The sequence below is a fragment of the Marmota flaviventris genome, chromosome 3 (assembly GCF_047511675.1).
Source record: "Marmota flaviventris isolate mMarFla1 chromosome 3, mMarFla1.hap1, whole genome shotgun sequence".
Lineage (NCBI taxonomy): Eukaryota > Metazoa > Chordata > Mammalia > Rodentia > Sciuridae > Marmota > Marmota flaviventris.
In genome coordinates, this window is record NC_092500.1 from 69,070,429 (window position 1) to 69,096,189 (window position 25,761).

The 25,761-nt window shown below is 40.8% G+C and overlaps 1 protein-coding gene across 10 annotated transcripts in view; it reads right to left on the reverse strand.

Moving 5' to 3' along the window:
• Positions 1–25,761, reverse strand: part of Pced1b (PC-esterase domain containing 1B) — a 63,793-nt gene that overhangs the window by 32,697 nt on the left and 5,335 nt on the right. For 2 of the 10 annotated variants that reach the window (XM_027950064.3, XM_027950067.3), the window contains exon 2: positions 5,153–6,811. The exons of 2 other annotated variants lie outside the window; for them this stretch is intronic. In XM_027950064.3, the coding sequence (XP_027805865.2) occupies positions 5,462–6,754 (1,293 nt within the window). In that variant the 5' untranslated portion in view covers positions 6,755–6,811 and the 3' untranslated portion in view covers positions 5,153–5,461. 6 more of the 10 variants (XM_027950065.2, XM_027950066.2, XR_011707088.1 and 3 more) reach the window with 6 other exon arrangements.

A 25,761-nucleotide genomic window follows, 5' to 3' on the forward strand; every position in this document is an offset into this window, starting at 1 on the left:
GCATCTAACACTGGGAAACCAGTGTATGTCCCTCCTATTGTGATACACTGATACTATTGTGATACTACCTCAACTATGAAGTATCCTACCAAAAATGTTTCACTTGAATATAATTGAGCTCTTGGATCTAACATTCACTTTATAGGAAACACAGGGGATAAGGTAAAAGTTAAATGATACCATGAAGAAATTATTAGACAAATTCAAAAAAAATGAAACTTTCAATAGAACAAGTCTTTTTAGCAAGTGGATGTCTTTAAAAGAAAATATCGTGGCTGGGTTCTCTTCTAGTTTAAAAGAGATTTCAACAAATAATGCAATGTGTGATTCCTCAGTGGATCTCAGTTGGAATAGCTGTAGAAAACATTTTGGGGACTGGGTATCAAATGATATCAGCAAGTTACATCATACTAATCTTCTAGTTATCCAGGAAAATATCCTTACTTCCCACAAAGTATTTATGGATGGAATATTATGAAATAGGTTACTTTAAATACTTCAAAAGCTGGGCATGGTGGTGCATGCCTGTAGCTTGGAAGGCTGAGGCAGGAGGATTGCAAGTTCAAAGCCAGCCTCAGCAACTTAGTGCGTCCCTAAGCAACTTAGTGAGACCCTTTCTCCAGATAAAAAATAAAAAGGACTGGGGATGTGGCTCAGTGGTTAAGCACCCCTGGGTTCAATGCCAGGTGCAAACAACAATAACAAAAACACTTTCAAAAAGAAATAATATGGTAAAATGGTAACAATGGTTAAATCTAGTTTATGACTACATGAGTGGGAATACCTGCCATAACCTAAATTTAGGTTTTTCTATAGTTTTTATACGTTTATTTGAGGGGAAAAACCAAACAAACAAATAAACCCAAACCAAAAAACTCTTAGATTAGTGGTTTTCAAAGTATGATCCTTATCTTCTGAAAAAGTACTTCCTAGAGATGCAAATTTTAGGGTCCCACTTTGAACATACTGGATTGAAGCTTGGGGGTGGTGTCTTTGCAGCAGTGGAGTTTGAGCAAGCCCACCAGGAGATTCTGATACTAAATACCATTGATAATCACTGCCTCGGAGCCTGGAGAGGCTGGGGTTAGAGAGGATGATGATAGGGGAAGGTCAACCTGGTAGTGTGATATAGTTGCCAAGATGAAATATAAGATCAAAACGTACAGGCAAAACTCAACCAATGCTATTTAGACACAGACATGAGAAGCGATGACACTAAAGCAGCCATGTGTCTGCTGGTTTGGAGGTGTCATGACTGCAGCCCGAAGGAAGGCAGCTGTCCGGAGGAGGCGTTGTCAGCGGACACCGGTGGGTTGTTGCTTCTGCACCGCGTGTCTGATCTGCCACAGCAGCTCTTGCTGGTGCTCTTGTTCTTTAAGGACCTTTTCCTTGGGATCAGAATCTGGCACCTAACAATGTTGTCCTTAGATGTTGGAAGGGGTTGATATTATCGAATGACTATCTGCATGGCTTCAGCATCCTGTTAATTCTTTTATTTATTTATTTATTTATTTTTGTGGTGTTGGGGATTGAACCCAGGGTTTTGTCCATGCGAGGCAAGCACTCTACCAACTGAGCTATATCCCCAGTCCCCTAATTCTGGACTTCCCAATTTAGTCATTTAATCAAGTGATTTTATGCAGAACCACTCAGAGTTTCATTGTGAATTTCCATATTGGGCTATTATGGAAAGACTCATTTTGCAAACATCCTTGCACTTAGAATACATATATAGAGAGAATTATGGTTCAAAGGGACATGTTTCAGGATGGTTCTTTAAGAGGTAAAGTCTTGGGCTGGGGTTGTGGCTCAGAGGTAGAGCGCTCGCCTAGCATGCGTGAGGCACTGGGTTCGATCCTCAGCATCACATAAAAATAAAATAAAGGTATTGTGTCCACCTACAACTAAAAAATAAATATTAAAAAAACTGGTAAAGTCTTATTAAGCATGCAGTGATAGAAATCCTTCATGAAGCTGTGAGGATAAGAATATTGTTTCTAGAATTTATAGAAATGAATATATAATAGCTTAAAACAATAGTAAATCCTTTTTCTCCCCACCCCTTTGTTGAGACAAGGTTGTCCAGGGTTGTCTTGAACCCCTGTGCTCAAGCGATCCACCTGCCTCAGCCTCCCTAAGTAGCTAGGACTACAAGCAAGCGCCTGTGCCTGGCTCTGACATAAATGTTAATTATCTGTTTTCAAAACAACTTACCTTTGCAGAATGCAAGAACATACAGTTGTCAAAGAGACCTACCCCTTTGCACAGCTCCAGCATTTAATGTGAATATTACCGCAGAGAGCTCCATGGCTGACTAGTGAAGGAGGGGCTGATGGTGCTCCTATAGCAGGAGGTAAGGTTCCACTTATTTTCAAATTCTGGGCCTTGCTTTCTTCTTACTTATGGAAAAATATAGTTATAGCTTTAAAGTTTTGGTCTTTGGTATAATAGTTTTATAGAATCTTGTGAGAAACGTACACTGCTTGCTTAATGTCAACTTAATCATTAATTTTACTTCTATTTTTCTTTTTCCGGAAAACTTGAGACGAGTCAAGTATGAAAAGCTCTGAGTGCTGCCATTTCTTGAGGCTGCAGTTTGGGCCAAATGAACCCTGCATTCTAAGTCCGAACAATAGAGAAATAATTTCTCTCATCAATGCTGAATAATTTTAGCTCTTTTTATCAGACAATAGCTTGATTGCATTGCTAGGTTTCTGGATTTTAAGCAACAAGATGACAATAGCAAAAAATGGGCAAAGAAAGCCTTAGACTGAAAGAAAGGCCAAGATACGTATGAAATTAAATGTAAGCATCCACTGAATGTGCTATCAGGTTCTGACTCCAGTGGCTAGGGGGTTGGGCCCAGGAAAGTGGGGAAGGGTAGCCACTCAGGGTGACTTAGGTAAAGCTTTAAGAATAATGAAGAGAGTTCCAGAAGATAACATTGCAGGGGCAGAAAGAAGTCTGATCAGGTACTACGGCATAGGTAAAGTTAAGAATTTTATTTTGGAGTAATGGGTTTCAGACTTCTGAACTCCTAAACTGTGAGAGACAGATACTTTTTTCCTTTTTTTTTTTTTTTTTAATGCTATGGAGAATTGGACCCAGGAGTACTCTACCACTGAGTTATTCCCCCTCTTTTTAAATTTTATTTTGAGCAGGATCTTACTAAGTTCCCCAGGCTGGCCTTGAAACTTATGATCCTCCTTCCTCAGACTCTTGAGTAGCTGGGATTACAAGGTGCACCATCACTCCTGGCTAAATGTGTGTTATCACATTCTTGGCATTTTTTACAGCAGCCATATGAAGTTAATATACCTGTGAAGGAAGATTGTCCCTGCATTCCAAATCTACCTGATTTCCTACCCACCTGAGAAAAGAAGAACTGTTGTTGAGTAATTGGCGCAATTTAATCCATAAAACAGTAGATCATCATGTGTGGTTCTCAGCACTGAATATATAAAAACTCATTTTCCTTGATTTATCAGGCATGTTCTGATTATGGAGGATTAGCACGTGCTAACCTAATTCATGAGAGAGCTAGTAACCAGAACACCAATTTATTGGTGTATTTCTGGAAATACAAGTACTAAGTGTTTCAATTTACTCAGATCAGCAGCCAAATGCTGCTTGAGAAGTGTGAACCCAGAGGAAGGCAACTGCCCATCTTGAGGGCCGATAGTCTAGTGCACTAGAACATTTACATGGCCAAGCATGTCTCTCTTTCTTGACCTTGCTGGAACATTCTTTCCAGGGTCCTGAAGAGCCACCATCCTCATGCTGTTTTAGCAGTATTCCTTCAGAGGGGCTACAGAGACTAAATGCCAACTTACATGATCTCTTAGACAATCATCAACATATTTATAAGCCACCTCTTTACATCCTAATTCACTGAAAAATAACTGGTAAGTGCTCAGCACTGCTACTATTTTATACACAAAGGTAGAGATCAAGGCCCTGTTCTCCAGGAATCCCATGTTCCTTTAGAGGGTTAAGAGTCACTGTGTTTTTCTTCCATCACTACCTGATATCATCCATTTCTTGTGACTTCACGATCTTCATTTTTGCAGACTAACATTTCCTCACTCTTATCAAATTTAGGGGTAGTGGTATTGGAGACTGACTAATCAGTCGAATCAATTCAGTAAAACATCCTATTTTTGACTATTTTATTTGAATATTAACATTTCACTGGTCCTGTGGACAAGGGGTCTAGCATTTAAACAATCTTAGCGATGTTAACATTTCTACAAAACAGAGTGACAGCCACGGTAGGCACCCGTCAGAGTTGAAGGAGAAGGGATCTGTGGATTGGGCTGTCCCAACTTGTAGTTTTATTCCATGATGGTAATTACATGGTCATTAAGAACAGCTGATTGTCAGGCACAGTGGCCCATGCTTGTAACCTCAGAGGCAAGAGGACCACTGAGTTAAAGCCAGCCTCAGCAACTTAGCGAGGCTCTAAGTAACTCACCAAGACCCTATCTCTAAATAAGATATAAAAAGGGGCTGGTGATATGGCTCAGTGGTTAAGGCCCCTGAGTTCAGTCCCTGGTACAAAAAAAAGCCAAAGAAAACAAGAAAAACCCAGGTTATTTTTATCTAATTTTCTTAAGTCTGAAAATCAGGACTCTTCAAGGGAATAACACTGTCACAATCATACCTTCCCCTCTAGCTTGCATAATTCATCATATATGTAACAGACTTCCAGCTATGGTCCCAGAGATGGTTTTGCCACCACTTGCATAGTGAGACTACGTTTGATGGACTTCTGCTTGTTTTACATTAGCTTTCAAATCTCAGGATCAAGGAGACCACTGTAAACTAGTAAAGACTAGTGGAATAATGGTTGTCTGAACGACTTGGAATAAGTCACTTATCTTTCTTGTATTCAGTTTTCTCGCTAAGTGTTGGGTATGTTTTATGTCTTTTGTTTTCCTAACTCTAAAATTAAATGATTCTCTGAGAATTTCTGGAAAATATGATCACAAAAAAAGTTAAGCACTCTACCGACTGAGCTATATCCCCAGTCCACAACTATTCTTTTTCAGTAAACAGTGTCCTGTTTTCACAGAGCTAATTTTTAAACTGTAAGGAAAGTCATCCATTAATTACACACACACACACACACACACACACAAATCCACAACTATTTTGTGAAACAATTTCTGTGTACCAATTTTATTTTTTACAAAAAAGAAATGGCAATAGGGGATGGGGAGATAGGAATAATGCTTGGTCCCTCCTGCCCTACCCCATGCAGAAGACAAGGTAAGAAACAAATATGGGTCAGACGGGTCTCCGTCCTGTAATCTGTAATAGCTATGAGCACAACGGTGCCCAAACATGGACTAACTATTAAGGCTTAAGGTCAGTGTATTGCGGCCTGTGCCAACATAACGGAAGGGTCAAAACAATCCACGCCATTAGCCTGCAGGAGAATGAAGGCCCTCAGGTGGACCTACTGGCGCCTTGACTCTGGGGGGGCTGAGGCCCCTCTTTTTGATCGTCTGTGCCGCCCTCTCCAGGGCATATAGGGGCCTTGAACTAGGTAACGGGAAAAACCCCTGTACACCACTGGGGCCCGCTGCTGATAACAGGGTGAGAAGCTGGCCATAGGTGGAGGGGAACAAAAGTTAAAGTCAGCTTCGAAGGCAAATCCTGGCTGGGTAGATGAGGGGACATCTGATTGGAAATAGAATTGATCCGACTGGAAAACATGGTCGGAGGAAAAGTAGCAATCTTGGGGATAGTGCGGGGACGGGGGTGACCTGTGATGTGGGGGAACGGGAGGGGGCAGCAAGGGGCGCAAGCAGGGCCGTGGGGTCTCCAGCAGGGGGCGACGCCTGGGAGAAGGCAGGGGCGGGGACAGGGATAAGTCCAATTGATCTCGGTTGGCCTGGGGCTGCCTCCCAGCTGCCTGGCCACGGTGTTCCCACTCAGGGGCGTCCTGGATCAGCTCACCTATGGGTGCGGGTGGGCGGCAGGGTAGCTCCACACCCCAGGCCTCAGCCACGTGGCTCAGCAGCAGGTAGGAGAGCTGGCGGTGTGCGTGCTCATTCCAGTGCACCCCATCTGACTGCAGGCAATTCCAAGCATGACGAAAGTGGAAATGCAAGTCTAGCACATCGAAGCCATGTTTACTTGCCTTGATGGAGCTGTAGAAGTTGGCATGCACCACGATCCTTCGCAGAGGGATGGCCCAGGGCAGGGGCTTGCGTGGGAGAAAACGTGCAGTAATTTTCTTACCTACAGGCATGGCCGTGTTCCACACCAGGAGGCAAGACTCAGGCAGAACTTCGCCCAATCGCCCAAACAGGTTCTCCAGGTTCTGCAGATAGCTGTTCCAGGAGTGCGGACCATACCTGGAGACGTCCCAGAGGCAGGAGTTCATGATGATCAGGTCCGGGGCATGCTCACCGGAATGGAGTTCCTCCAAGATGGCCTCCAGGTACTTGGAGTAAACGCGCGTGAGGAAGTAAAAGCGCACTAGATGGTGATCTGAGCTGAACTGGCGGACCTCGCGGTAGTTGGTGCCATTGTGCAAGGGGCCCAGCTGACCTCCTTTCACCAGCTTGTCCTGTTCGAAGGTCAGTTCGCCCTTGGCCTTGAGTTGGCTGGGAGTGAGCAAGCAGTCCTTCTGCAGCAGGAGCACCAGGTCTTTGTACACGGCCCTCTGCACGGAGTCCCCCAGGATGACCACAAATTTGTTATGGAGCAGCTGCTGTACTTCGGAGGCCAGCAGACGGCCCATGATGCCTGGGGAGCGCAGCTTAGTTCCTTTCTTTGCACAGGGTGACGCTGCAGATTACTAGGACAGAAGGAGAGAGCGCTGGGAGGGACTCACCCCTCGCCAGGGCAGGTAAAGCAAAGAAAACAAGGAAAAGCCCTGGGAGTCGCGGCCTCTGCCCAGAGGAAGTGCGCCTGAGGCGCCTGCCTGGCTAGCGCCACCAAATCTGGGCCTCCAAAAGGGGAGAGAGCAATGACAGAGATCTGGGAGCCCTTGGTGGTCTGGCTGCCCTTTAGCCTGGGACTTGACCTCTTAAACTAGGCAAATTGTTCTAGGAGTTTCAGGCTCCACCCAGAAGGGAGAGGCCAACTCCAAACAGCCCTGCCCTGATAACAGCTGGATGACCCAATGAGAACATGGAAGCAGCCAGACACTCCTAATCCCAGATATTGGGAGAAGGAAGCAGGGGGATCACAAGCTCCAGGCCAGTCTGAGCAATTTAGGGAGACCTTGTCTCAAAATAAAAATTTTTTAAAAGAGCTGGGTATATATAGCTCAGAGGTAGAGCCCTTGCCTAGCATGTGCTAGGCCCTAGGTTCAATCCCTAGTACAAGGGAAAAAAAAAAAAAATCTAAATGTAGACAAGATGCCTAACAACTAGAGAAAAGTTAGGCAAACTTTGCAGCTATGAAATAATATGAGGACTGAGGTTAAGAACATGGAGACTGTTTGTAATGCAATGTTATTTTAAAAAGTTATATTATACATTCTGTGCCCTTATCACTACAATTCTGTGAAATAGATATAGATAACCTAATTCCACCTTAAGATTGGGAGCCATCTTGTTATGAGGTCATGAAAAATTCATTTCTGTTTTACTGTAAAATACTAAGATTTCTATTTCTCCTGACCATACTTTGATATTTTAAACTTGCTTGGAATTCCTGCCTGTGCTTTGAACTTACCAGTGCCTGACTCTCCCTCACCAGATAACAACCCTCCCTGAGATCTCAGCTGCTCCTCCTTAATTCTGATGTTGGAATCTGAATTTACTCCCCACCTTGAGATGTTAAGCCATGTAGATCATTAACCTGCTGTCTGCCCTTGTATTACCAGAACCCTGTCAGCTGTAAGTTCCCAATATACCCACCTTTGTAACTTTGTGTTATAAAAACCTCCCTGCTCTTAGACCAGGCAGTGTCCTCTGGCCATGCTTTTAGGCAAGGCAGTGGCTGAGCATCTCCCTCATGTACACAAAATAAGCTTGCTTTAATTTGGTTTAAAATTGGAGTCAGTGGTCTTTTCTTTGCGTCGTGGGTTCAACAATAACATTGAAAGGAAGTATGTAAGAACATAGTTTGTAAGAGTAGTAGAATTATGGGTGAGTAGCCTTCCACCTTTTTTCTAAATATATTTTATAGTTTTATATTGCTTTTTGTAACTTAAAAAGAAATGCAACAAGTAACAGAAAAGAGTATGTGTACAAGGTCAGAAAATATTAAAAGGTTTATTTAGTAAGGAAGTGGCTGCTTATCAGTAGGACTGAAAAATACTAATCAAGATAAAATTTAGTTACGGTGTGGCTATATTCTTTGCTTTCCATTTGAAAAGGATCAGAATATGCCACCCCAAAATATACCCTTTGATAAGGGATATTTTCCACTGAAAACAGATGCAGAAAATTCTATAACATATCCCCTTTTTAATTTCTTGTAATTTTTATTTGTTAAAATTAATAAACTGATTTTTTTTCCCCCCTGACCTCCCTTTATCTATCTGAAGTCTGGGCAAAAATTTCCCTTTGAGGAAGGTGACACCCCTTCCCCCTCAACCAGGAAGAGCTTCTTTCAATCACTTAACTTCGGACAGGTTGTGGGAATTTGATCTTACATAAATAAAGTAGTCCTTATCTTCCATTAACTCTGCCTGTGCATTTTTCAGCTTTCTGTTTATATATATATATATCCTCAAATCTAAGTGTTGAGTTTCACTTCTTTTCTGTGCATTCTTTGCATATAAATATTAACTAAAATTCTGAGTTTACTCCTGTTCATCTGTCTCATTTGCATGCCCACAGGGGCTGAACTAAAAAGTAGAGAAAAAGGTTTTCCTTTCCAACACATTGGATGAAAATGTTAAAAGCTGTGAAACTCATCTTCAAAACTTTGGATTGTTTATTTCAAGCTGCCACTTATGGCTGTCTTCAGGAATGACTATGGGAGAAAACACTTCAATGACTATGGGAGAAACACTGCTGACAAATCCTGATTGGGGAGGAACATGGCATCCACTTATATACTTAGCCAGAAGCTATTAGAATCCACTAAGGCTTGACAGTTGTAAAAATTTTATTGCATTTTAATAGGTGGAGATGGACAGCTATCATTCAATTACAAATTCAATTTTTTTGGGGGGGGGTTGGTTTGGGGATTGAACCCTGGGTCACTTTATCACTGAGCTATATCTTTTTTTTTTTTTTTTTAAATTTTGAGACAGCATCTCACTAAGTTGCTGAGGCTGGCTTCAAACCTGTGGTCATCTGCTTTAGTTTCCCTAGTTGATGAGATTACAGGCCTCTATCACAGTGCCTGGCCAAATTCAATTTTTAAAAGTCGTACTACTTGTGGTTTTAATGGTTAAAAGTAAAAAAAAAATAAAATGTGAAAATAGGTAGAATATTAAATTTCTATAAAACAGTTGAGAATATTGGATCATCATCCTCATCTTCATAGAATAATTTTACTATCAGAAAAATACAATGAAAATTAGGAAAAAAAAAGAAAGAAAAGAAAAACCTTGAGCCAGGCACCATGTATGGCCTATGCCTATAATCCCAGTGACTTGGGAGGCTGAGGCAGGAGAATCCCAAATTTGAGGCCAATCTCAGCAACTCAGAGACCCTGTCTCAAAATATCAAAATAAAAAGGGATGGGGATGTAATTCCCAGTATTAAAAAAAAAACAAAAAAACAGAAATACTTAAAATAGAACTTAGCTTATATGGTACTACTTCCTAGCTGTTTGACTTTAGGCTAATTATTTTGTCTCTCTGTGCCTTATTTTTATTCATCTGTGAATTGGGACTGTTAATACCCACTTTAGAGATTTGATGTGAGATTAAATGTAAAATGTTTTGAATAATGCCTGACAAATAGCAAGTGTTGATAAGTTATTATTCCTAAGCAAGTTGCAGAACACCAAGTTAATCATTTATAAAATAGGGATACAATATTTCTGCTGTATGACCAAGAATTTCTCATTGTTCTTCACCAGTGGGATATGTAGATGTGACTGTGAGACAAGGGGCGTGGGTGACGGAAGGATCATTTTCACAAGAAGCTGAAACTGAAAGGAAACTCATGAACTTCTTGGTAAAGAACACCAGCAACTCCAAAAGGATTAACAAAATCAGACACTGGACTCCCACTGTGGGAAAGGATCATTTAATCTAAGAGTCCAAGTGTCAAAACCAAAGTGTAACAAACTAAAACCATGGATAAGTAAGGGAGCTGGAAAAAAGAATTGAGAGAGGTTAAATCATCTGTGTGTGTGTCTCTCTCTCTCTCTCTCTCTTTTTTTTTTTTTTTTTAGGCAAATAACTTCTATTTTCAGGCTTTTTTTATTTATAAAAAGTGAAACAAGGGGCTGGGGATGTGGCTCAAACGGTAGCGGTAGCGCGTTCACCTGGGTTCGAGCCTCAGCATCACATAAAAAAAAAAAAAAGGATGTTGTGTCCACTGAAAACTAAAAAAATTTTTAAAAAAGGGGGGAAAAAAAGAAAGAAACAAAAAAAAAAAAAAAAAAAGTGAAACAAAAAGGGGTTTGAAAGCCAAATCAGTGGTCTTTTAAGCTTAGGCTTATTTCTTTGCTTCAAATTTGCTAAACTCACTTATTAGTTTTGGAAGCTATTTTACAGATTAATATAAGCTAATTATTAAAAATCCTGGAGAACCAGATATTGTGCTAGGAGGTTCAAGGAGTGGGTATAAAAAGACAATCTCATCCCCCAAGGAGAGAGGTAAGGAAATGGATATTCAAAGATAGATATCAAAGAAAGAGCAGGATGGTGATGTATGCAAATGAAGTCTCCTAGACTGTTGGAAGAGTTGAGGGGGAGGAGGGAGGTGTGTATGGACAGCCATGCAATCTGTTATTTCTGTTATTTCAGTCTTAAATTAAAGCAGGATTAAAAGATTTTTTTTTTTTTCCAGCCAGGCATAGTGCCATACACCTACCTATAATCCCAGCAACTGGGAAGGCTGAGGCAGGAAGATTTAATAGTCCTACTTATAAGTGAAATATGAAAAAAATGCTTGCCAGGCATGGTAGTACATGCCTGTAATCCCAGCAATTTGGGAGGCTGAGGCAAGAGGAGCACAAATTTGAGGCCAGCCTCAGCAACTTAATAAGACCCTGTCTCAAAATCAAAAATAAAAAGTTTCAAGGTGATTCCCCACCTCATGGTTATAAAAGTTCCCCATGTTTGTCTTTTTTCAAAGCAAAATTTGGACTTAGATTAAAGTGGTGGCAAGAAATATGCAGTATTAATGGCCACCTCTATGATAAATCCTAAGCAATTTGCCTGTATTTTTCCACCTGGGGATAATTAATTTTTTAGTAACTTCATAAGCCATGAATTATTAACCATTAACTATTGCTTTATAACCATCACAAACCAAATAGCATTTATTTTTCATTAATCAATATTTGTAATAATTAGGTTAATTTTTGAGGATGAGCGACACTGAAACAGGCTAGTTGTTCCAGAGACCCTGCAGATAAGTCTTAAGTCAGAGATGGTCATTAACAATTAGGATGCTGTTTTGATTACTTGTAGGAAGTACTTAGCTATTTTTAAAAGTTTCTGGCATATGACTATCTTAATGCAACATGGTATTGAAATTATAAAAAGTTCATTTCTTCTGACTACCTATTTTGAAATCAAACCAATACTTGGAACTTTCCAAGATCCCCTTAAATTTTAATGGAATATATGGTACAGATAAAAGTCTAATTATTTTTCATGAATTTACCTGTTTGAATTACGGGTTTCTTGGCATTTGCTTCATTTTTCTATTTAAACTTGTCAAAAATTAAATTGAATGTCATATAAAATTTTAAAAGAAAAACAAAGAGCTAACAATTAAAATTTCTCTTTGGAAAAGCTTAATGACCTATGTTTTGAGGGTTTTCTGGACTCATCTTTTAATTTGAAACAAGTTCATTAATATCCATTTCTCCATATATCCCTCAAGTGGGGAAGATAATGCAGGCCTACTATTTTAAAAAGAGGTTTTAGGAGCAAATAAAAATACCTATATAGAAGTACTGTAAGATACTAAGGTAAGTAATGCAATAGAGAAATAATTGCCAAACAGCTGCCAGAAAGATCGATTCTAGTCCACCACCTCCAAAGACCTCACCTCTTAAATACATCTCGACATTGCAGCCTATTATTTCAATAAAAATTTAGAGAACACCCCTGTCTACTGAGGGCTGTGACAGAAGTCAGCCTGCAAATTTGATTCTCACCCCTACCAAACCATCATAGTAGTTCCTCTACCCTGCATTATAAACCCCAGTATATGGCTTCACATCCCTCACTTGATTATTCAGATAGTTCTTAGACACACATAAGGTCTGACAGGTGAAATAAATAAAAAACTAATCCCAGTGACTCCACTCAGATTGCTGAGGCAGGAGAACCACAGTTGGAGGCTATCCACAGCAACTTAGTGAGACCCTGTCTCAAAGTTAAAAAATTAAAAGGGCTGGGGATGTATCTCAGTAATAAAACACTCCTGGTTCAATTTCTAGTGCCAAAGCCCCAAACCAAAAAACTACAATAATGATCTCCAAACTGGGTACCACGTGACTACAAATTTATTTTGTGGAGGCAGGAATCACTGTGCACATATCTAATTTGTAGTTGTATCATCCCTACAGTTCTTAAACTTGTGATTCTTTTGCAACAAATATCTTTGGAAGAATTTCAAATACTTCAAATCTGAAAATTAACAAGTTCAAAAACTCTGAAAGCAGAATGTTTTCCCCCAAAGTAATCATGGGGAACTAAAAATATTTCCGAATAGAAAGAAACGCAAGGAACATCCTTAACTGCATTCTGCTGTCATGTATACCTAATTAGAACAAATAAATCAATTAAAAAATGAAGTACAAGTTCATGGTGCCATATAAAAAGATATTTTTTAATAAAAACAAAAGATAAGCTAGATGTGGAGACTAATAATGCAGGAGATGGCAAGTTGGGGGCCAACCTCAGCAACTTATTAAGACCCTGTCTCAGAAGGAAAATTTTAAAAAAGATAGAAAAAAGCTGGGGATGTGGCTCAGTGGTAAAGTGCCTCTGAGTTCAATCCTCAGTACCGGAAAGAAAAAAAAAAAAAAAAAAAAAAGATAAACTATGGAGCACTTATTCAAATGGCCTTATTAAGGAAAAGAATTTTTTTTTTTTTTACAAAGGGATCCCCTAAAGTAAATAATCAAAGCAATTCATAAAAACAAAAATTTGATACCAATCATATGTTGTCTATGGTAAATGTTCATATTATGTTGTGAGCCATTATTTAAGCTACATTTTCGGAGTTGGGAATAGAGCTCAGTGGTGGAGTGCTTACCCAGCATGAATGATGCTCTGAGTTCCATCCCCAGCACCACACAATAAAGAAAACAACATTTGCTAACTTGCTACCTATTACCCCTCTAACAGGAATGAATGACATCAGAAGGCAGTAACCTGGTTCTCCCCTTCACCGTCCTGACCTTCCCATTCTGTAAAACAGGTATGTGATCACCTGTCTGAGTAATAGTGAAGATGAAAAGAGAGCCCATATTAGGGCCAGTTCAGCTCCCACCAAACATTAAGCCCCTGTAATAACCTCTGGCACAGCAAGTCGTCCCCATTTGGCTCCTAGAGAAAACATAGGACCTCGATCAGAATCTCTGCTGAAAACTTCAGCCCCACAAGCCCCTTCTTATCTGTGCACAAAGGCAGAAATGTACCTACATAGGAGCAAAGTTAATCCTTCCACGCTGGTCTCGGGTCCTCCTCCGGCTTCCTCAGGGACTCCACTTCAGGATGTCCCCGTGAGGGGCTAATTATGCATTCTGCATTTTTTTTTAAACTCTCCTTAGGTTGGCTCCTTGCTTTCATCATTAAATACATTCTAATTTCTTGCTTCAAAAAAAGAAAGGAAACTTCTTGACTCCACCCCCAGGACAGTCCTATCTTTTTCCTGGGCTTCAAGGCCACATTTTAAAGTGTTGTTTGCGCTGGCCAGTCCCTGTCCTTACCTCCCACTCACTCCTCCTCCGGGTTTGATTTGGTTTCCAGCTCCACAAAACCAAAGCTGTTTGTCTGCCGATCATCACTGGTTTCTTCGTTGCCCCTTTCAGTGGCCACTTTTAGGTTCCCAGCCCCTGAGGCTGGGGTGCTGTTGACTTGCCACCTCTGAAAAACTGGGCTGAAACTATGAGTCTGTGACAATCCTGTATCTCTTCCCGGGATCCTTGGCAGGTTTCTCGATCTCTGGGAATTCCCCAAACTTGATCTTTCTTAAAGTCCACTAATTGGTTTCTTTCTTCTTTGTTCATCCACGCTCAGACATACAGGCAGTAAGGAGACAGCACTTCCCCGCCAGCCTGCTACAGTTGTTTGGGCCTGTTTTCCCTAGCATAATAATAAATAGCACCCACTCCCTGCTCTGGAGTCCTAGTTTGAATAATGACAATTGGCCAATCACCTTATCAATAGCAATACCATTTGTATGCAGATGACTCAGGAATGGAGGGGGGGGAGGGGGGCAGTGGCTAAGAGGGAGGGCCCTGGAGTTGGATCCCTAGGGTTCATATCCTGTCTCACTGACAAGTGGAGTAGCCTCCCAGCTTTGAGGAAGCCTTGTTCCATTAACAAGCAAAGTCTTACTATGGATTTCTTAACAAGCCAGGGGAAAAGAACATTGGCAAGGTCATTAGCACCAAGCTGCCACATTTTAAATGCTCAATGAATTCTGCTATTCTCTAGTCCAGGCATGTCTCCCAGACATATTCAAGTGTAGATTAAAGTTCACTGGGGAGTGAGAAGTAACAAATTCTGTAGATACTCATTTATCCTCCCATCCAATAGTGGCTGAATTCCTGAGATGATTCTCTCTTGACCTTTGAACCATCTTCCTAAAGGTAAATATTGATCATTGATGGGAATAGGGGCAGCATATTCTCACCATGGGTTTTCGGAGAGCTGCTGTATAATATTGCTCTAAAACACTGGAGATATGTAACTGGGTGAAAACAAACTGCCTCTGAAATGCTTTGGGCAAGTCATTTTTATTTTTTATGACTGTTTTCACTATTCCTGAGACATCAAAATCCTTGGATGAGTTCCTTGATATATGTCAGTTCAACTATTTCTTTCTTTTTTAAAAGGTGGGAGGACTACATGGATTGAACTCAGGAGCACTCAACCAATGAAATTCATTCCCAGCCCTATTTTGTAATTTCTTTAGAGATAGGGTCTCACTGAGTTGCTTAGGGCCTCGCTTTTTGCTGAGGCTGGCTTTGAACTTGCAATCCTCCTGTCTCAGCCTTCAGAGCCACTGGGATTACATGCATGTATCACTGCACCTGGCTCAACTATTTCTTGATATACATATATACATACGTATCTTGAAAACATACTTTACAAAGGAGGATATATTTTCAATATATTTTGAAAAGCTGAGCACAGTGACAAATTTCTTCTGTTGTAAGTCCACGGTTAGTCTTTTTTATTTTCACTAATCTTTCTTAATCCTTAAGTTTTTTTGTCTTAGTTTGATTAAAATATTATTTCTAAAATGATATATTTTTGGGGGGACGGGGGAGGGCAGGGATTGAACCCAGGGGTGCTTAAAGACTGAGCCACATCTCCAGCCGCTGCCTCCTTTAAAAAAAAAAAAATTCTATTTTGAGACAGAGTCTCACTAAGTTGCTCAGGGCCTCACTAAATTGCTGAGGCTGGCTTTGAACTTTCGATCTTCTTGCCTCAGCCTTCCAAGCCGCTGTGATTACAGGTGTACACCATTGAACCCAGCAAGACTGATTTTTAAAAAAGCAAATTTGTCAGGGAAACTTTTCTATTCCCCTGGACAGAAAAATCTCTCCTTCCTCTGCCAAAGGGCTTTATTTAACACTGATTTTAGTTTCTACTACACTTAGCTGCCTGTGTGCCTCTCAATTCCAGCCTGCCCTAGTCTGTGATGGCAGACTAGCTCTCACCCAGCCTAGTCCCCTGACTACCCAAGGCTTTAGTGTCCTAACAGTAGTCATGGAATATTGGCTCAGTGCCAGCTGGTTCAGTTCTCACAACCCAGTGGGGTAAGAACTTCTGCTACACCTCCGTTTCACAGGTGAGTAAAGAGAGGCAGAGAGGGGTTACGTAAATTGCCCAAGATTGCCCTACAATCTTGGCAGAACTAGTCTGTTATTGACAGTAGATTTTTTTGTTTGGTTGGTTTTTGTTTTTTTGGTGGCACTGCAGAGCCCAGGGGTACTCAACTATTAAACCACATCTCCAGCTCTTTTAATTTTTAATTTTGCAACAGGATCTCACTAAGTTGCTGAGGCTGGCTTGAATCTGGGATCCTCTTGCCTCAGCCTCCCTTAAAGTTTAAGGTTTTATTTTCTTTCTTTAGGAGAAAATAGGGCACCAGGCCCTGAGCTTGTTAAACCTCACCTATAAATACTTTTGAAATTAGGAGGAAAAAGTAATTCTCTAGAAAAAAAAAAAATCTGTATGTACCTTTTATCTTTGTTATTCAAAATAACACTTTGTGCACAGCTTAAAATTTTTCTATGAGGAAACAAAGCGGGCATGAAGTTAACTTAGTTAAATTTTCATCAGATTATTAGCTTCTAGAACTCTTCAGGGTCAATGGAAAACCCAGTTCTGCACTGAAGCTCTATTTTTGTTTCAAGAAATTCTATACTCATGTTACAACTTGAGATTCTCACCCATGACTGGATAAAAAGTTCCCATGGTTGAAGAAAATATTGGGTAGCTAATAATGACTGCTTGCTTTCAACCAGTGATCAAGCTGGATTCTGGTGTCTCCAGGACTGGCCACAAAAGCCCATTCAATCTGTGCCAGGAACACAGGGCTGAGTCAGCAAGCCTGGGTTTCCGCCTGTCCAATGGTCGTGTTCTTTCAGGGAAATTACGCAAAGGTACTTTAAAAATGAGCATAATTTATTATTGTTGTAGTCCTCAACACGGCAGTATTTGAGTTCTGTGTGCAATAGTGTTTCTGTGGGAAAACACTGTGAATTAAAAATGAGGTTCAGGGGTTGGGGGCCTAGCTCAGTGGTAGAGCTCTTGCCTAACAAGCACAAGGAATGGAATCCCTGTCACCACCAAGAAAAAACAAAAGGTCTCTAAGAGCAGGTCTCTGCCTGCTTTGTCTCTACCTACACTGTCTCACAGAGGGACCTGGAGACCTGTGTTCCCACCGCTCATCTATCTGTTGTCAGTGGCACTTGGTGACTTGCCTGGTTTCAAGCTTCATGCCTCAGAACAGGAGGAGGGACAAGGTTCAGGGGGTGAGGAAAGCCATGGCTCTTCTCTTTTGAGCTCCAAGTTTGGAGTGTTTCTTTCTGTGGTCATGCCCAACAGAACTATCTGCTTCTCCCTTGTCCCCCAGTCCCCAAAACCAAGCAACAGTTCTGCATTGCCCACTTTGGAGTAAACTGTGGAAATCAAATAGAATGCTCTGTGAGCTCCACACATGTCCAGTGTCACTGCTGTTCTGAGCTACCTCAGCATATGAGGGGGTGGGCTTAGCGTCAAAGAGAGCTTTCCAGTTACAGTCAGTACTTAACTATTTAGCAACAGTAGTGGTTTAGAGACATTGTTTAGTCTACCTCCAACAGGATTTAAGTCCTTTATCTGCTTGTTTATTTATTCGTCTTAAGAATGCTAAGAAATTATTACATTATCTTTTTCCATTTTACACATCAAAAATCAAGGTTAAAAGATGGAGTTATCTGCCTATGGCCATGATCATCCAGTTTTACAAAAGACAAGGCTGTGAATCAAACCTGAGGCCAAGACTTTGTGGTCAACCACAACATACAAGATTGCACAGAAAATAGGCACTTCACATCCTTTCTCCAGTTCACAACTAAACTGGCTGTTTCCTGGCGCACCCCATTTTTAGAAATGTAGTAGTTTATCAATCATTAATACTTCATTATTAAGTAACAGCTGACTCTTCAGTGCTGTTAGGAGAGGCTGGCTGAGACAGTGATACCTTCCTAAGTGCCCAAGAACTGGGATCCTCCTTTCTTGGGCACTAACTGTAAGAAGTTAGAAATGCAAAATGAATGTTAAAAGAAAATGGGAAAAAACCTCAAAGTACTTACTCATTGAAGCAATTGGTGGTTTTAAAATATTATCACTCAGTTGATTCTAGATCTCTTCCCTAGTTGGAGAACTTTCCAGGCTGTAGATCAGAGTGGCCTAGAGTCTGGCATACAGGGTAAATAAGTTCACCTCTGGGTGGTGCTGCATTTACAAACCAGCATCTGGGGAGTGATGCCATTTCCGGTGGCATGTGGGGCAAATGACACGGGTCAGCATTCAGTTTCTTGCTTTCGAAAATGGATGAATTATGACTTCAAGGCTTTGGTATATATGAAAACATGAAGTGGTAAATAAATACTGAAAAAAATTCCCCCAAACCCCAGAATCTTCCTGAAAATTGGCTCTGAACTTGTTTTTACTTCACCTTTCTCAGTAATTGGAATGTAACTTATCTCAACTCTTTTTTATTCTAACAAGTCAGTTCCCCAGCTCTTATTATTCTCCCTTGCATTGTGCCTCCAAGGCCAAAAGGGTTGTTAGAAGCCAGAGGGAGGAAGTGAGAAAGGACTGCTAGGGAGATGGTATTTGTGTTCTAACTTGTGCTTAGGAACAGAGATCCTGTACCTTAGTGTGGCACCTATGGTTTACAAAACACTTTCAAATTCTTTCACTTGATTCTGCCCTCTTGTTGGAAGATTAGCCCCGGGAATAGCTAGGGGAAAACAAAGAAAATTAAAGGACTGAGCTAAGTCCCCAGCTAAACATAGCAAGCCACAGAGCTTCTCCCTTGCTTCCATTGAAAACCAGCAGGTAACTCAAGCAGGACCATGTGCTTAGAAGGAAATGGTTCTTTGATTGACCAGATAAGCACAGGGCTTTTGTTTTTTGTTTGGAATGGTAGTATTTAGGGGGAGAAACATTATCTCCTCTTGTACAAATACCAAAATGAAAGAAAAGGAGGAAATTAATCAGAAAAAAAAAAAAAAAAAAGAAAGAAAACTTTTCTCAAAATAGTGAGACTTCTATAGTGTTTTAAACACTTTAGGATAGAGAATTTTTCCATTACATTAATTCTTCCCCCCACCCCTGGAATTGAACCCAGGCCTTGCACATGCTAAGCAGTTGCTCTATCATTGAGCTTTACCTGCAACCTCCATAACATTAAATAGTATAAAATAATTAAAAAACAAGACTAACAGATTCCAAAACAGTCCTGAATTACATGCCGTCCATGCTCTGTTTTTGATTTTGTTTTTTAAATACTATGCTACTTAGATAAGATGACCTATAAAATGGTGCAGTTTTCATTACTCATTGTTTTCATCTTCCTATCTAGAGCCACCGGTCAAATTACTTTAACATTCTTTCCCATGAATTTGAATGCAATCATTACTGTGTCTCCGGGAAGGGAAGGGAAGGGAAGGGAAGGGCTGCAATCTAGAACCCCTGATATTTTAAAATTCGCATTTCATAACTCGAAAAATCTGCCATTATTTTATCCTAGCAATTCTGTGAGTGGCAAATCTTTCAAGTGTTTTAGATTTCAGCTAGCCTGTGCACTGTGAGAATAAAATAACAAGCTACGGGTGCATGAGTAAAATTCCTCTTATCATCACAGAGAACAGAAGAGCTGGACTAATGCAAAAGGATAATCAGGCTTATGCTGTTTAAATTTAAAATGAAGTTGTTTAAGGTCATCCAAAAGATTTTCTTGCTTCTAAGAGTTAATCATGGGGCTGGGGATGTGGCTCAAGCGGTATCCCGCTCGCCTGACATGCACGCGGCCTGGGTTCGATCCTCAGCACCACATACAAAGATATTGTGTCCGCCAAAAACTAAAAAATAAATAAATATTTAAAATTCTCTCTCTCTCTTAAAAAAAAAAAAAAAAAGAGTTAATCATGATAACTGGCTACTTTGGCACATATCAAATCCCAGCGACTGCAAGGCTGAGGCAGGAGGATCACAAGTTCAAGGACAGAATGGGCGAATTTAGTGAGAACCTGAGAACCTGTCTCAAAATAAAAAATGAAAAGGGCTGGGAATGTAGCTCAGTGGTGAAGCAGCCCTGTTGTTCAATCCCCAGGACAAAATAAAGTAAAACAAATAAAAGAACATTGTAATACGATTTGGATTTGAAATGTACCTCAACAGCTAGGTGTGTTGAAGGCTTGATCCCCAAGGTAGCAGCTGAGAGGTGGGAGTCTTTGGAGCCTTCATTCATGAAAGCTCTGATTTCATTAATGGATTAATTCATTGATGGAGTCATACTTTATTTTGCTGTTGGGAATTGGTGGAAGTTTGGGAAGTAGAGCCTAGTTGGAGAAAGTAGGTCCTTGGAGAAGTGCCCTGGAAGCATCTATCTTGTTCTCTTGTTTTCTTCTTTTCTCTCTCCCTTTTTGCAACCCAGCTGCCATGAGGTGATCAGTTTTACTCTACTATATGCTCACTACTATGGTGTTTTTCCCCACCACATGCCCAGAAGCAATGAAGCCAAATGACCATGGCCTAAAACTTATGAAACCATGAGCCAAAAGTAAATCCTTCCTCCTTTAAGTTGATTTTCTCAGGTATTTTGTACAGCAGCAGAAAAAGGACTAACACAATGTTAACAGCTACGATAACTGTTCCAGCTTCTATTGTGATTCTGGCTCCATTTCATTCTCCAAAAGTTTTGGGGAGTTGTCTGTTTTTCTTCACCACATTTGACTTTTTCCTCAAAGATGACAACTTACAAATGTTTTGTCCCTCAAATGTGCGTTCTCATACAGACCTTCTTTCATAAAGTCAGCTCTCGTTGTTATCTTCACTCTGCAGATGATGAAACAGGCACGGAGAGAACAGAACTTGGGTGACGTGTGATCTTGACAGAGCAGGCAGGCTGGAGCCAACTCTTATAACTGCATAGTGTGTGACCTTTGCTGCCTCCTCAGTGGGAGGCCAAACAGGGTGCACTGTCATCATTGTCATTCTTAAATTATGTTGCTCATTTTTAGAAGGTAATGCATGCACATGGCACAAAACTTCGAAGGGCATAAGAAGCATGAGTGAGAAGGAGTCATGCACACTTTAGGTTTCCAAATCCTTGTTTCTCTTCTAGAAGCAATACTGCCTGCCTCTTTCTTCTTGCCTGTTGTGCCTAAAAGCTTCTATATAGATGTTCTATATCTTTCTGAGATATATTATTCTCTCTTCCTTTCTTCTTGAAGATCTAATATTGCTTTTTATTAAAGGCAGTTGTTTGGGTATAGGCTTCACTTAGAATGGATGTTAAACTGTAGAAATGCTTTGGTAAACAGATTGTTTCAAACACGCAGATATTTAAAATGATATAGGAAACCCATTCCTCACAGCAGCCTGCCACAAGAGGCAGACAAATCTGTTCTGGGAGGCAGCACCATGACCAACCTGGGCCTATGGTGAGCCGTGGTGATAGCATGTCTGCTCATGGTATGGGTTGAAGCTAAAGGTGTGATGCTGTGAAGCAAGTGAGCTGTGAGAGTCTCTGGCTTTGCAGCCAACAGACTTGGGTTTAAAAACCCTTTTAGTCATATGGCTGCATGACCTTGGCAGTCACTTAATTCCCCTGTGACTATTTTCTCATTTACAAAATGGTGATAATAATAACACAACCTAGATAGATGCAAAGATTGAGAAAACAAACCCAGAATACGGTGTCCACAGGACTGTATATAAAAGGAGCTCTGTATCATTAACCATGGCCCATTTAGTCATTCTCTCTTTATTTCAGTCAAAAAATAAAATATAATAAATAAAAATAATTCTGATAGGCACTATTCTAAGTAGTAAGGATAAAGTAGTGAATAAGACTTTTGTGTACTGGGAATTGTACTCAGGGGTATTTTACCACTGAGTTACATCCTCAGCCATTTTTTTTTTTTTTTTTTTTTTGAGACAGGGTCCACGTTGCTAAGGTGGTGAAGGTGTTCCTGCCCCTGCTGTCTGACAGGGTCACAGCGTGGGAGATATTGCAGCAGGGCCGACACATCTGGAAACCAAAACCATGGGGTGCTATGGCTGCTCTGATCCTGGAAATATTAATGTGGTTAACAGGAAGCATCTCAATCCAAACTAAAAACATATGTTGTTAGAATGTTTGGGAAAGTTCCCAGAAGGAGACTAAGAATATGACAAAAAAAATGTCCTGAGATTTGTTTTAAGACTAACGTTATCTAGAATATAAGTAAACACAAATACGTAGTCCCAGACCAGGATTTCTGGGAAAAGCGTAGATTACAAGAACTCTTTGCTCCACAGTTGACATTTTCTACTAGGTCTCCTGATCCAAAAGTGCAACCTGTGCGTAAGCCTAATCACAGGAAAAGAATTGTTGTGCCAACAGTGCAAGGCCCACCTTTTATAGCTTATTTAATTCAAGGAAGACTATGGTACCCTCCTAGGGGCAGGGAAGCTAATCAGAATACATTCCCCTTACCCACAGACCCTCCCTTGCCATTTATGGGAATACCTGACGAAAATGGAAGACATATAGTTAATGTAAATGGAAAATGGACTGACAGTGCAGAATCTGCCCTTTAGTTAGAGGTTACAAAGGTTCAAAAATTGGTGTACCTTGACCAAGGAACAAAGAAACTCTTTAGCAGTTTAAAAGGTTAATCATAGCTTAGTAAAAGATCAAAAGGAAAAGCAAAAATAGAAGCGTGATCCATGTTCCATGTAAAAGTAGAATGCATGCTAAAAGGTTGTGGAACTCACAAGGGAAATATGTAAATCAGGAAAATCAGGCCATAAGGCCACCTGTTAACCATCTGAAAAAGTGTATTTAAGAATACAAGAGCCTTGAGCTGTGGCGCATGCCTGTAATCCCAGCGGCCCCGGGGGCTGAGACAGGAGGATTGTGAGTTCAAAGCCAGCCTCAGCAACTGCAAGGCTGTAAACAACTCAGTGATACCCTGTCTCTAATAAAAAATACAAAATTGGGCTGGGGATGTGGCTCAGTGGTTGAGTGCCACTGAGTTCAATCCCTGAAACCCCGCCCCGCCCCCAAAAAAATAAGAACAAAAAAGAATAAAAGGCTCCACAGGGAGCAGCAGATCTTTCTGAAGACTGTTTGAAGTTGCAACCAGTGTTTTGTCTTGCTTCTTCTTCTTCTTCTTCTCTCTCTCTCTCTCTCTCTCTCTCTCTCTCTCTCTCTCTATATATATATATATATATATATGTAAATGTATTTTTTATTTTATTTATTCATTTATATGCAGTGCTGAGGATCAAACCCAGGGCCTCATACATGCCAGGCAAGTGCTTTCCCACTGAGCCACAACTCCAACCCATGAATTTTTTTTTTTTCTTTTTTTTGGTGGTGCTGGGGGATTGAACCCAGGGCTTTGTGCATGCAAGGCAAGCACGCTGTCTTGCTTCTTTTACCAACCCACTCTTCCTCCAGGACTCCCTGGATCTTGTAAGGGCAGGACCCTGGCACAAAGGTTGGCCTCAAATTTGCAATCCTCCTGCTTCAGCCTCCAGAGTTCTTGGGATTATAGGCATGTGCTACCATGCACGGCAGAAAAAACAAAACAAAACAAAAGGCCTTGACCTTACATAATTGAGTTGGGGAAGGCAGACAATTAAATAATACATAAAATAATAAATAGGTGAAAGACCAGAGGATAATAAGTGCTGGGTGAGAAGATTGCAGGGACTATGAGTTGGCATTTTATTTTTATTTAAATAAAAAATTTTGGTAGTACTTGGGATTGAATCCCAGGGCACTCTACCATTGATTGAGCTAGACCCCCAGCCATTTTTTTAAATTTTATTTTGAGACAGAGTCTCACTAAGTCGCTGAGGCCAGCCTCAAACTTGTGATCTTCCTGCCTCAGACTCCGGAGTTGCTATGAGTACAGTCAACTGCTACTGCTTGAGGCATAAGTTGGCATTTTAAATAAAAGTGATTTGAAAAAGCCTTCTGGAGAAGACAACAAATGTGTAAAATCCTGAGGAAGGTGTTAGAGCAAACTATGGTGAACTCTGGGGAAGACACATTCTGTGAGAAGCAGCAGTCAGGAGGCAAGTCTGACTAGGTTGGAAGGAAAAAGAATCAAGGAAGAAAGGGGGACAGATCACAGGCCATCTAAAAGACATGGGCTTTTATTTGGGGAGCCATTGTGAAGGGTTTGAACAGAAAAATGACACTTCTCACCATTTTTAACATGGTCATGCTTGTTGCTCCATTAAGAAAATTGTATGGGGCAAAGATTGTGGCTGAGAGGACCAAGAAGGAGGTTCCTGAATATTGAGGGAGTTGTGGCTTGGATCAGAGTGGCATTGGCCAAGGGATGAAAAATGGTCTGATTCTGGATGTAGTGTTAAAATAGAGGCAATAGAATTTGCCAGTGGGGAGAGGTGCAGTGTAAGAAGAGGTGACGAGGATGGGTCCTTGGTTTTTTGGCCTGAGCCATTTCCTGAGGAGGAAAAAAATAGGGAGAAACAGGTATGGAGAGTGAAAGTCAAGTGTTTCATTTGGAGCTTGTTAGGGAGGTTGAATGGGCATTTGAATCTACAAGTCTGGAGTTTAGAGAGGTCCTAGCAGGAATTTCAACTTGATTTGGTGAAACTAGAGAAGAATTAGAGTCTCAATAATTGAACCCCAGGACAGTCCAGATATAGGAAGGCTGGGAGATGAGGGTGAAGCTGTGACTGATTCTGAGAAGACATGGTAGTGAATCGGGAAAACCATAAGACTGTGGGGCTTTGGAAGTGGAGAAAGTGTTTCCAGGAAAGATTCAGAAGAGACAGTTGATAAGTCAAGCGGAATGTTAAAACCACTGGTAATAACAGCATGTTGAATATTGGTGGCCTTGATGGAGGGTGGGGACAAAGGCTAATTGGAATGCTTCAAGAGAGAGTAGGAATAGGATTGGGGACAGTACCTGGCTCAAGGAGTTTTGCTACAAATAGAGAAGTAGTAGAAAATGGATCTGATTGTCTGCTGGAGAGCAAAGTGGAGTTATGAAAGTTTTATGGGCTTTTAAGATGGGAATGATGATAGCTGGCTTGTATGCTTACAGGAATGATCCAGTAAACAGGGAAAAGCAGTTGATGTGGGGGGATGGGGAATAGGGCAGGACTGATGGAGCAATGTCGGTTAAAAAAGGGTGTGGTCTATGGGCTGGGGGTTAGCTAAGTGGAAGAGCACTTGGCTAGCACGTGAGAGGCCCTGGATTCGATCCTCAGCACCACATAAAAATAAATAAATAAAGGTATTGTGTTCATCTACAACTAAAAATTTTTTTTAAAAAAAGGTGTGATCTAGTACCTGGTGGAGGGATTGTCCTTGGTCAGGAACACATCAGGTCATCAGCTGATAGTGATGGTGGGGAAGGTGATATTAGAAGACGGAGAAACAGAAGACATGAAATACTCATCTGGGGAAGCATAAGAGAGGCTGTAACTCTGAGCATCGTGAAGAGGTCACATCAGGTGGTAGCTGCGTCCCTTGGTTTTCTCTCCTCTGACCTAGCTACATGGGTATAGGCGCAGAGTAGGCAAAAAATTATAGTCAAGCTTAGAGTTTTGCCTTTTGGTCTGTATTAATGTACATTCATATGATGTTCCAAAATTATAATTTACTTAAAATGATGATTTATGTGAAACCAAAACCATAAAAATGAAAAATTTTAATTAGGCAGTGA